The following is a 13873-nucleotide window of genomic DNA, read 5'->3' on the forward strand; positions in this document are numbered from 1 at the left end:
GCAACACGATGCCCTAAAGATCTAATAAAGTATTCAGTAATATTGCCTGTCTCACAAAAGGTCTAGCAGACATTTCTTATTGCATATTTCATTGAATCGCAAATGTCTATCTCAGAGGAACTGAATTTTGCTTCTTTTTTGACTCAACTGTGCGCGTAGCGTTCAATCTCATTTTAAGTTCAATACAGGGTGAAATATAAAAGAGCGTTCAAACTTTGCATAGTGATTTTTGAGGTCATAATGTACAACTTTTGTTATGGGACCAATGCTGAAATCTCAAAAAAATTTGGCTATTCCATAGTAATGAACGGCATCATGACAGTCAAAAATAAAACAACCAGATTTTTTTTTGCGATTGCAACGTTGAATAAAAGTTGTTCATTATGGCCTCAAAAGTCACTATGCAAAGTTTGAACGGTCCTTTTTATTCCACCGTGTATAATATATCTAATACCGCTACAATAATAAAATTTAAATCTAAAATGAAAAGCAGATCAATACAACAAAATTGTGACCTAATAAATATGATAATTAAATCAAAGCGTTTGATACTAAACCCGTGTCATGCTCATTAATTATTAAATTCTGATATCGTGTCACTACTATGATTTTTTTATTCGTTGATATCGAGAGAATCAAAGGGAAAAGTAATTTCCACATACCTACCTAAACTCACGTCTATATTTTCAAAACGGGTAGGCAAACCACATGAAACTGTTCAAGTTTCAGTGCCACTCTTAATGAGTTGAAAGAAAACAAAATTGTGAATTGCAGTGACAGGTTGCTAGCCTATTTATTGCCTTCTATACAATTAAACCCATATCCGGCAGTTGATTTCTACGACAACTACATGACGAACCAGTTCATATTTTAGGAGGTACGCATAAAGCGCCGGTTGTCAACATCATGCCAGGACCAAATAGGCGAGACGACTAAAAAAATAACTAATTAGTCCGTCAATTAGATTATCAAAGAATATTAGACACGTATTTTTTTCTTTTGCCCGTGTGGTGATGGGTTAAGAATTTCACCACCCCCTTTCTTCCCGTGGGTGTCGTAGAAGGCGACTGTGGGATATGGGTTAAATTGTGGCGTAGGCGAGAGGCTGGCAACCTGTCACTGCAATGTCACAGTTTCGGTTTCTTTCAACCCCTTATTTGCCAAGAGTGGCACTGAAATCTGAGTAGTTTCATGTGCTCTGCCTACCCCTTCATGGGACACAGGCGTGATTGTATGTATGTATGTATGTATGTTTTTCTTTTTATCTCGTAAACAAAACTTACGACAGTACAGTGCGTTGAAGTTTCGCGTGACGTCACGCCTAGGTACAATTTTTACTTAGAAGTGACAACAACAAGCCCCCACTCCGGAACTTTATGCTCTATATCTTTGTATTTTTTTTATTAATTAGAAAAAGTGAAAAATATGTGTTCAGTATTTTTGGACAATCTAACTGACGGACTAAACAGAATGCCATTTTTTTATGTAGTCGTCATCCCTATTCTTAGTTCTTTCGGTCACATTTCGCGTCGGCCGCCAGATAGCCTGGAGAGATTAATTATGACGAGCAAAAGTTGACTCAGGCCCCTTCCCCTAGTGGATGGTGAGTTCAAATTACTGCACCCATGCAATTAAAACTGCACGAAGCCAAGCCGATGAAGGGTCCTAATCTTCAACAGAATGACATGATTCCCGCTATAATGTATAGATGGCGCTAACCGATGACGTCAGATGTGGTTACGTTCACGCTTAAAATTTTTGTAAATGTTTTAAAAATGTTTATTGTTTATTTATGCTGTTGTCAACTTATTTTAAATCGTATATTTTTTTCTATATGCTATAATTTCCTTTGTAATGTACATACTTTCCGTGGTATCATTCGGTATGGCCTTGACGGAAGATTAGCGTTGGCCCCCCAGGCTAACACCATGCTGAGTCAGGACCATCTTCTTGGCAAATATGTGTACCTACTTACCTTTTTGTGATGTTATGTGTGTAAATAATGTTCTGTTTTTGATCTGTATTTATGTGTAGTTTTTTTTTGTTTTGCCATGAATAAAAATATATCTAAATATTTCTATGATTGAAAGAATTGACAGCATAGATGGAACGATCGAAGAAGAAGACAGGACGAAAGGGGAAAATTATAACCCGACACCACAAGGGAATTTATCGCGTAATTATAGATTCTAGGTAACTGTTTCCGGGCGCTGTTCAGTTTTTCCATACAATGGCCCTTTTAATATTTACGATATAAAGTAACAAATTCTAAAACGGAAACCCTTGAGGATCTCTGATAATTAAATCAAAGCTTCTGAAACTAAACCCGTGTGCTCATTTAACTATTAAATTCTGAAATAGGAACACTTCCGGGTTCTGATTCAAATTCTTTTCGCTTGCCCTTATCCCAACTACTTGGGGTCGGCGCAGCATGTCTTTTTACAAGCTATTATTCAACTTGCCTTGTTAGTATGTTAATGTGCGTCAAAACGTAGAAGCTAAATTTGACACACTTCCCGGTTTCCGATTGAGCTGAAATTTTGCACACATATGTAAATCACGTGACAATGCAATATTATGGTATCTTGGAAATGATCTGATGATGGAGCAGAAAGGTGGTCATAGGAACTCTGTTATGAAACGTCGTATCCCCATCGAGTAAGGGGTTTTTAGAAACGTCTCGAAGATCAATAGATGACCGTTGAAAGAATGGTATAGTCGGCGATAAAAGCATGTGCCAAAAATTAAATGTTTGCAAAAAAATGTATGCTTTCTTAACTCTCTATCAGACGTCATCTCATCATTCAATTGCATTCATTTCATATCAATATCATCTCTCAGTCTATCAATCTCTTATACGGCTTTGCTGTATTATTTTCTGGTACAATAAAGTGTTTCACTACTACTACTTTCCTCTCCCGCTTCCTCCAACATTCATCCGTAATATTTGTTTCGTAATATGACTTTCATCCCTCCGGATCATATTACCGTACCATGGCTTAGACGACATTGGTCTAAGAGCGACAGCGGTGAGCGGCGGCCATACATTGGAGCGAGACACAGCGATGGCACTTTTCATTCGCACGTATGGTTGCCGCTCACCGCTGTCGAGCTTATTTTTATTATTTATTATTTATTAGCGCACAAATAAACAGTTTACATTAGAACAGTGTTCCACAAAACAGTTTTCACGGTTTGACTGTGGGATCGAGCAGTCTCTTAGACCAATGTCGTGGCTGGGCCGTAAGCGTTTCGCCCTAGCTTTTTGTGTTATAGGCGCAACTTTTTAGACTTCGTCTAATATACTCATTTCTTACAGAATACAGAATATATACACAGAACATAGAGTCGAACTCTCAGACGAACCGGTGCACAGTCAACCAGCTGGAACCTTAGGCCACTGTAGAACTATGTCAGCGTAATTTTATAAATCAGATTGTAAGAAATTTCTTACTGCTTGTCATTTTGACGTGGTAGAGTGGCCTAGGGTTCCAATTGGTTGACTGTAAATGCATAAACGTTTACGATAACATCGTTATACTGCCCTCATAAGGCAATTGGCGGTATCCCAAATAAAAAATTAATGCAAACATGTACCTTAAGTTTTCTAAATGACAGTTCCATTTTAGCTACGATACTTATAGTCCTCCTCATCGTTTTCGATTACGGTGGCCCTAAATAAGCCTTACGGACGTTTCCTTGCGTGCTCTAATATGGCTGGCCGGGTCAAACTTGCTTTTAAGTACTCGCCGACACGTGGAGTTATGCAGATGGTGTGGGCATGTCCTTAGAATGGGTAACCACCGCTTGCCAAAAGCTGTTCTATACTCTGAGTTGGCGGTGGGTAAACGGAGGCATGGTGGTCAGCACTGCGCTACAAGGACGTGCTCAAACGACATCTGAACGCTTGCGACATCGACCATGCGCGTTGGGAGGAGCTTGTTGGGAAAAGGTCATCTTGGCGAACTATCATCTATAACGGTGTTAAGGCATTTGAGGATAACCGCCTCAAAACTTTAGATGAAAAGCGCCAATTGCGGAAAGAGAGACCTACGACCTATTAATAATATGACCTACATAATCACTCTTCTGTAGTGACACGACAAGCCAGTCTGCGTTTTGATTGCCACGTAGCGTCACGACCCTCTGGCTACATCGATGGCTTTGCTTCAACACCTATTAGAATATAAGTCCCGAGTTGCTGCGACAAAGTTGCAAATCACATACACGTAAAGGCACTTTCCGACCTTTGTCGAATTAAGGTACGCGTACACGCTAGCACAGGTGAGGCGTAAGTCAGAAGCGTTGAGAGTTTAAATAACTTGTGATGACTGACTCCCCTGATGTTGCTTATGTCCATGGGCGGCGATGACTGCTTTCCATCACGCGGCTCGTCTGCTCGTTTGCTGCCTATTTCATAAAAAAAAGAAAGATGTATATAAGTATGTATTTATTTATATAAGTATGTATAACGTCGCCTAGCACCCATAGTACTTACAAGCTTTGCTTAGTTTGGTGCTAGGTTGATCTGTGTGAGGTGTCCCCCAATATTTATTTTTATTTATTTATTTATTTATGATTATGACTAACAAAATAAAAACTTTTCAAACTCGCTATCTCCTTCGATTTGACCCACACATTTCCGTAAAACCGCCTGCTACACCAACAATGAGTTCAAATTAAGCAGAAATAGTGTATCGGCAGTGACTCGGCACAATGTATACACCCTGTATTTTACGTCTATTATAAATCGTGCCATTCATAAAGACGCCGCGCTGGTTCGCATTGCCACATTTTGAACGGCCATCATGAATGGCACGATGAAACCTTGAAACCAATGTGATTTTCAACTATATTAATGGCTGTTAAAGTTGAAAATTAAACAAATAATTTAATAAATAAACGGTGACCTGATTAGGGTGTTTGTTTGCTTTATAAAACATGCCACTTAAGGAGGAAAATATGAGGGTCGCTATTTTTTTCTTGTAATTACTTCCGGGGACGCGTTTTTATGCAAACGGTTGTGGATTTTAATACGCTTATGCAGTAAATACACCGTGTTTCACTTAACAATAAAAACCTGAAAACCGTTTGTTCAGAATCGAGAGTAGAATCGATTGAGCTATATATTGATGGGGGTAATATTTTTTGTTTTAATTTGTATTATTAGTTATTTTTTACGTGCCCATTCTACGAATTCGTAATACAACATTGTGCATACCACATTGCTAAAGGTTGTATACCTTTTTCAGTATTTAGGGGTATTAATAATGGCTGGTTACGTGGACGATTTTTTTTTCCGCTACGAGTTTGACGTTGTTTGTCAGTGTTATTTTAATGTTTATCATAAGTCATAACAAATTGAACTCGTACCTAATTACAACCCTGTCATTTTGAATGCTGGGTTTAAATTTGCTTACTGCGATTACCAGTACAATTTGAAGTTTACTGTGAGCTTTAAAGTGCTTTACAGTGACATAGCTGTCTATTGGTAAACCTTATGTCGTTGCAGTAACGTACACAAATAAATAGTTTTATAAGGTTTATGATGGAAGCTAGCAATTATTTTATTGAGTGTAGAGTTAAAAATCGAGTAGAGCTGTACAGAAAATGAAAAAATAAATTTAAAAAAAGAATAATCATCAGATTAAAAGATGAACACTCTAGACACGTTTAAAAAAATAAAAATCAGTTGGGGTGTCTGAGGTTTTGAGTGATACCGAAAACACGGTGTATAGTGCTTAGATTAAAATTAATTGATACCATCCACAATTTTGTGAAGTGTTTACTATAAAAAAATGTTTAAATGAGTAGGTGTCTGTATAGATAATGTTCTAGAAGTAGATCTTAGTTAGGTTTAGATTTTCTTTTACTAATATGTGAAAGGCAAAAAGTAGTTTCTTTAACAAAATAAGTATATCTTAAAAATGTGATTAGGTAAGTAACCAGGATCTTGGCGTTTTTAGAAAATAAAACTGTAAAGTTTATTAAACAATTTTGAAACAATATGAAAATGAAAATGAAAATGAAATATTTATTTTCAAGTAGGCATATTACAATGCGCATATGAACGTCAAATAAAGCTACGCCGGCTCTAACTCTACGCCTCAGCCTCGAGAAGATTTCAGTCCCCCCTCAGTGGGGTGGGGGGTATCCACTATGGGACCGGCAAGAAACTCGGCGGGCAACTTCTTTTCAAAACATTACATCTTATAATTAACATGCATTAAATAACAAGATACAATTTAACATGCAAAAGTATTCATCAAAGAATATGAACAGACTAGGTACTCTATGGAAATTAATTTCAATAAATTATATTATTGCTTAATAATACGTCGTTCTTCTTCAGAGATAGAATAACTTTGGACAATCAATTAATAAAAAAACTAGATAGGTATATCTAGTTTTTTTATTATTTGACAGAATTTTATCCTTTGAGGATTTTTTGCTTTTTAATAAGCAGTACGTCGTATATTTACTAGTTGGTTTGCGTTTGCAGACCCAGAAAGTCCAAGATAAAATAAAATTATTAAATTGTTACTGCTTTATGCAGCAATGCAGCATTATGGATGGAGTAAAATATCAGCAATCCAGATATCGATTTTAATAATTAAAGTTATAATACTGTAACTTCACTAACCACTCACTCAAGAATATGCTTTCTTTATTTCCAGAGTGGAGGTGTAATGTTCTCACCGCTGGGCCGTTTGCGAGTGGCACAGGCGGTCAGAAAGCAGGTAATTATTATAAAGTAACTTTTGTATGTTCCATTTTCCATCACAGTTTACTTTTTTTATCCTGTAGATTTTTTTGTCAATTATCTGTCCATCGTTCAAAATGTTATTCTGTAAGCAACAGTTAGTTAGGGATACAATTAAAACTATGCAACAAAGATAAGATGCAAAGTTTCCTTCGTCAACAAATGTCGACATTGTAGAAACGGTATCTCATCTCAACTTATAACTAGTACAGGTATGGATTATTGGAAAAATTTGATGTTTATAAAAATAGTCTGCAACTGCAGAGTCTGGTTTAATTTTATTACATAACTAGTTTTTTCCTGCGGCTTTGCTCGCGTACTAATCTTGTTTTCCTATACAAATTTTGAAACCCCATTTCACCCCCTTAGGAGGTGAATTTTGAAAAATCCTTTCTTAGTGCTCCTCTACACCTTATAAGGAACCGACTTGCCAAATTTGAAATCTCTAGGACCAGCGGTTTCGGCTGTGCCTTTATCAGTCAGTCAGTCAGTCAGTTTCTTCTTTTATATATTTAGATTATGACCTCTATTTCTGTTCATAATTTACATTATAAATAGTAGTTTCACTACTAAATCAAAATAGTTACTAAATAAACTTTAATTGTTCCCAAAGTTGCATTTGAACCCTAATATAGTTATTTGTTATACAAGGGGGCAAATTTGTATTTTAACACACGAGAAGTAAAATACATTTGCACCCGAGTGTAACACAAAACTTTTCCCCTCACTATAGCGAGGAAACTACAACGCAAAAAATGCGTTTATCACTGCTTCCAGTAGTTCCACAGGTGGTGAATCATCTTTATTACTAGATTCACCTACTTTTATCAATTTTAAAGCAGTTAATTTGTCTTTATTCAAGGCTTTAGTAGGAGGTAGGGCATAGCGAATGATATTCCGCTTTGTGTGGTAGGGCACAGCACAGCTGATATCGTCTCGTTCGAATCTAGAGCAGAGCCCAACTGGGGTAGTACCTCCGCCTTACAGAAGACCGCAGCCAAATAGCACTAGACCCTACTCATAGTGTTGTGTTCCTGTCGGTGAGTAAGGTTGCCAGAGCTCAACGAGGGTGCGGTGTGCTGATGACGGGAGGACTTACGGAACTAACTTGTTCCGTTTATTGTCCTTTGAGTCGTCGGCAACCCGAACCCTCCTTGGAACTTGTACACTCCTTTTTGCTGTGTACTTAACACAGCAAAAGGGAATGTACAAGTTTCTAATGGGGCGGCAACGCGCATGTGACACTGTTTGAGTTGCAGGCGTCCATAGGTTACGGTGACCGCTTTACATCAGGCGGGCCGTGTACTTGTTTGCCACCGACGTAGTATAAGGTCAAATCACTTTACCCACTAGTGGATAAAATGCGTTTTTACCCACTGGTATTAAAGGACAAAACACGTGTTTCCGAGCTAGTGAGGGGAAAAATAAGTTATCATCAGATTAATTCCTTCCCTTTCCGGTAATAAAGCGTGAGAGGCATGAAAGTATTTACATGAACCTAAATCCTGCTGACCTCAAAACAGGAATGCTAATAACATCCCCACATAAGGCCCGCATTAATAAAACAGGGCATCAAACCCGCGACCTTTCGCAAATGGCCTCATTCAGTGAGGTCAGACGAGTAGACTGATAATAATCAGGATAACTTGGACTTGAGATCTTAAATCTCAATTCCATTAAAATTATTCTTTGTTCAAATAGGCTTACAATAAAAAAAAAATCTTAAAATCAATTGTATTCTTATCTTGTTGACAAGTGTTATTATAGTCTGAAGGAATTTTTAGATTATTAGTTTAACATTCATAATTTACAATAGACTATGTTTATAATTATACTTATTAGCTTTTAACAAGTAGGTACATACACAATAATGCATGTTTGTAGGCTAACAATAATAATATATACCTAAACATGAAATACAAATTAAAACATTTTCCATGAAAATAATTTAATTTGTTAATGACTTAAACTTAGACTTAGAATATCACACTTTGCATGGCTTTTTAAAGCCTAAATGTCTTTAGCTCTAATATTATATATTTAACACCATTGTATACCACATTTAATAGCAAATAAATCATTTCAAATAAGCACTTTCAAATTCATGCATCTCAATAGTGGACCAAAGAACAGCGAGATCAGCTTATGTTTTTAATTTACGAAACTCCTTTTCATATTTTAATTCGTATTAAAAATATTTTGACTCAAGAAATATTTTAGTATTATCTAAGATTAAATTGCGCAATTAGGATTCTCAGATTCCTAAGATTCACTGGCTAGTAAAAAGTGAGATAATCTTGTTTGAACTTGTTGAAGAATACTCGCTTACGATTATAATATTTATTATTTATTTATTTATCGTATGGCATATATACACTCAACGTCACACACTTACTAGGAAATGGAGACTTAAATTAAATTATAATATTATTTTGTCATTGTTTCTGAAATAATGATGCATGGAGTACTTCAGCATAAGTCAATACGGGAAAGTGAAAATTGACCAAAATATTTTGATAAAATTAAATGGCATTGTCAGTAAGTAAGCTTCGCTTCTTAGACTCATCATTCTCCAATGATGACAATATTTCTCGAGCAATTTGGAATAGACGCTTTTTATTAATTCTAAAATAATAATAAGTACGTATAGTAAGGTATTTCAGAGCGGGTTGAAACTAATAAAAATAAATAAATAAACTTTTTAATCGTATGGTTCATGACCAAGTTCAGCCTTTTGCCAAAACAATAGTTATTTGTTTTACAAGGGGGCAAAGTAGTTGTTTAACCGCACGTGCCAATATGACCCGAGCAAGCGAAAGATTACAATATTGAACCGCGAGCGTACCGAGTGGTTCAAAAAGTGGAATCTTGAGCGTTGCAAGGGTTTCAAGGTACGAAAGTTACACAAACTTTGCCACCGAGTGAAACACAAACATTTTCACCACACCAACACAAACAAATGAAACTAAATCAAATCTATTAAATAATTCAATATTTATGACTCAAAATCATCATTTATAAGTAAAATCTACCATTTCGCTTAAGACATGAAGTTAAAATTTGCATGAAATTACTTTGCACTCTTGTGGATAAAATGCAATTTTGCTATCTGGTTTTGAATAGCACAGAAAACCTTTACCAGTTGGGGTGGTGAAAAAACTATTATAATATAATTCTGATGAATACATTAGATCTGATCGATATGGAAATGTCCTCGAAAATATTTTTTTAAAGTTATAGTAAGATGATTCGCTAATAAACTGGTTACAGTTTAGCGGAAAATTGAAAACCTTAAATCATAAGCTTTCTTGAAATAAATAAAAAATGGCGAAGTCGTCAGTTGGCCACGTCTTTGCCTTCGGCTAGTCTGTGGCCAAGAGTAAGCCCATTTATAATAAAAAAAAGTCGGTAGGATCCTCGGACTCATTAGGCAATACTAGTTTACTATTAGAATATTATTCTGTAATTTTTTTGAATAATAATGCGTGAGGTAAGCTATTTCAGAGCGGGTCGATATGGACTCAGACACTTTTGGGCAGTTTTTTTTTTAAGTATAATTGGCGCAGTCAGTATAATAGTAGATGACAATGGTCACCCTTTTGCGGGAAATAAGCAATTTTACAATACAATACAATGCAATACAAATACTCTTTATTGCACACCTCAATACACGAAACAACATAGCAAGTATAAACAACAACTTAAGAGGTAAAACAAGAGGCGGTCTTATCGCTAAAGAGCGATCTCTTCCAGACAACCTAGGTAGTGGAATAATAGAAAATAATTTAAATAATTTAAACAATTTTAATAGAGTTATTACGGCTGCTATAATTTTTCGGTGGTGGTCGAGACGAAATCGTTCTGCAAATATACATTTTTTTTAAATTATAGTAAGATTAAATGGCGAAGTCGGTAGGATCATAGTGAGTACGAGATTATTCTGTCATTGCTTCTGAAATAATAATGCGTGGAGTAAGCTATTTCAGCGCGGGTCGATACGGGCTGAATATTTGAGGCATCTGGAAGGTCGGATCGGTGGGATGCTGTGGAAGAGATTTGGTTTTGATCTAGTTTGGGCTGGAATTTTTAGAATTGCTGTGTTTACGATAAATTCCGTGGATGGTAGTAGTTCTTTACCGATTGATTGATTATGTTAGATGATATTTGATTTAGATCAAATTGGACATTCAATGGTATAAAAACCTTAGTTAAAAAGGAAGTCTACATTTTTATAACCCACTTTTTTTTTTTTTTACTTTGATAAACCTAAACAAAATTTTGTAATGCATGTTATTAGTTGTTAATCAATCATTAACGCCTGTTTGTCCTGCTAGATTGTAATATATAAGTACAGTGCACTACTGATGTACAACTTTCTAAATAGGTATAGTTTTTCAGAGCAAAGGAATTGTGTGTTAGCTTATAAGAGGAAACTGTTTTGGCTCATGATTTATTGACTATGTTTAACTTTTTGTATTATTATATGCTGTTTGTTTCCCAAATAAAGAAAATAAATAAAGTGTACCGGGCCATTTTCGACTGGGAGCAATTTCAACTACTGAAAATGTTTTCCATGTTTTATTTACATTTTTAACTAGAGTATCATGTGACCTTTGTCAAGTTGCACACACGCTATGATACATTTGTGTCCAGATCAATGGTGGATGTAAAATACCATGATGGCCTGATTTGAGATTTAACACTTTCGCTACCAAGAACCCGACTGTCGGGCACACCGCTCGTAGAAGCGTAGCCGATTACATGGGTTTCCCCGTATGTAGCGAAAATGTCGTAGCGCCGCGTAGAGCCCGGTTTCGAAAGTGTTAATATTATGTATCCATAATCATCTCTAGATTCGAAATAAAATAGACAAAAACATCATATTCGAAACTGACGTTCAAAATCATCCTTCATCAAAAAATTCACGTAGCTTTTCTCGAATTTCCAGATGAGCCAACTGCCAGTCCTAGGCTCTGAAGCGGCGCCCCTCCCCGCCCCCCTCTGCTACCAGCTGCTTTGTGCACCCCCCCTGGCGCCCTTGCCCGCTTGCGCGCCGTGTGAGCTACCACCGCCGCCGTATGCCATGTACCCACTGCCGTTTGACAGTACGTACATCATTGATAGACAAGGTAACATATTGCTTACTCTTTCTTTACTTAGTGTCTATCTGTAAATGGTGAAAGTAACTAAGGGCACTAATGGTCGAGGCCAAAATCGTAAAGTCCTGATCAGGCAATGTTAGTGAACCATTTCTTAAGGTACCAAAATTGTTTTTGGAACAACTAATTACAATTAATTTTGCCAGATTAAATTTTTAACTTATGGACTAAGAGTCCCGAGTCGCCAGACCTTCCTCATTTTCTTAAAGATGAAAGTTTGGGATACTGTAGTGTTCGTAGCGACGTTTAATGTCTGCATAGAACCTAATTCGGCCCATTTTTTGTTCTAAGGTTTTAAAAAAAAAAAACAGTAACTTTCCTTGAATTCTCAGGGCGCCACGCTCCGGGCTCTTAGTTCATTAGACAAAAGGAAGAAAGCCAGTGCATCTAGCCAAATGTGCAATCGTTAACGCTGCGGGGCAAAATGATACGCAATTGGCTCTATCGCGCCAATGTGAATGAGCGGTATAGAAAGAAAACTACGAAACGATACGGGCGTCAATAATTGCAAGCTTGGCTGGAAGGTCCTAGTTGTAAATATGTAGATAAAAATGGTATCATATCTTTATTTTTTTTTTATATAAAATGATTATCATCCAATTTAATCATTACACCTTCTTTCAGCAACTGACAAGTAATTGAAATTAAACTAACTTGTCTTCTATAAAAAATCTAATAAACTTTTCCAAAATTTCCAGCAACACCAGCCCTCTACGCCCCACCAACACAGTACGCGCTAGTGCCAGCGCCCTACTCCACCTGCTGCGAGCCGTCATGCTGCGCTCCCCTCGATAAGCAACCCCGCATACCACCACCCCCCCTCCACCCAGCGTATATCTACTGAGCCACGCGCTGAGGAGTTTGCGATAAAGATTCTGGATTTTATTCATTGCGATGAAGACTTCGGAATTCTTTTAATTTGCATGCAAGCTTTGAAGACTAGATGCTGCTGATTCATGAATCCTTATGTTTAACTTCAGCTTAAGTTGTCAAGTGAAGCCTGGTAAGTGTCTGCAACTAATATCTTTTGAAAGCGTGCGAAACAGCTGTTGATAAAAATAAATATCCTAATTATTCTCCTGATTCAGAATCTTCTACTTTTGAAATTTTTAAGATGGAAGTATTTCAATGACCAAGATTCATTTTTGTATAGTGCTGATGACGCAAAATTGTATGACGAAGTGTAAATATAAACCATAGTAAGAGATTTTCAGGCACCAATTTTAAATCATTAAATTTTATGATGTAAAGCAGCATCTAGATTATCTGTCACGTCGCAAACATCCTCCTCGTTTCAAGCTATTTTGTGATTTCCCACCGGACTTAAAAGTAAATTCAAATCAGTTTTCATTTTGGACCGTTCATTTACTCAAGTCTTCCAAACACCACCATGCTCAAAGCAACTGTTTGTTGTTTTCTTTCATTTAGAATGTGCGATATATTAATTGGGACAGTTGGGAAGGTTTTCATGACACTTGCTGAAAAAGTATTTTATTTTACGAAAGACAAAAGCATTATTCCCTCGGAAGTTATACTTACAGATTTTATTATTATATAACTGATTTATACGAACCAAGTCGGTATAAAAGAGTTCTACTTTGAACCTATCACAGAATCTATCTAACATCTCAAAGAATGACAATATTGTACAAGAACATTTGATTCGGTATTTACGAATTATTAAAATGCAGTGCTTGATTCTTTCCCAAGTGTGATGAAAAAGAATGCGCGTAGATTCGGAAGTAAGAATATTACAAACTGAGTTCCTATGTACTCTGAACTGCATTAAAGACCTTGTTTGTAACATTTTACTTATCGTTCTAGTTGCGCAGTGTACTATAAAGTAATGCACGAAGTGTTCAATTAGACTTTTGTCTAATCAGGTGTGTTGTTTTTGACAATTTTGTCTTAGGGCGTCTATCTCTTACTTACATTGGTAACGTTGTAGTTA

The 13873-nt window shown here is 36.5% G+C and overlaps 1 protein-coding gene across 2 annotated transcripts in view; it reads left to right on the top strand.

Moving 5' to 3' along the window:
* The window catches only part of LOC125237493 (protein boule), a 47047-nt gene extending 34091 nt beyond the window's left edge, over positions 1 to 12956 (top strand). The window contains exons 2-4 of one of the 2 annotated variants that reach the window (XM_048144603.1): positions 6678 to 6740; positions 11712 to 11892; positions 12621 to 12956. In XM_048144603.1, the coding sequence (XP_048000560.1) occupies positions 6678 to 6740; positions 11712 to 11892; positions 12621 to 12766 (390 nt within the window). In that variant the 3' untranslated portion in view covers positions 12767 to 12956. The remainder of the gene's footprint in view (positions 1 to 6677; positions 6741 to 11711; positions 11893 to 12620) is intronic. The other variant, XM_048144604.1, reaches the window with a different exon arrangement.
* The last annotated feature ends 917 nt before the right edge of the window (positions 12957 to 13873 follow it).

This window comes from Leguminivora glycinivorella, chromosome 21 (assembly GCF_023078275.1).
Source record: "Leguminivora glycinivorella isolate SPB_JAAS2020 chromosome 21, LegGlyc_1.1, whole genome shotgun sequence".
In the NCBI taxonomy this organism is placed as follows: domain Eukaryota; kingdom Metazoa; phylum Arthropoda; class Insecta; order Lepidoptera; family Tortricidae; genus Leguminivora; species Leguminivora glycinivorella.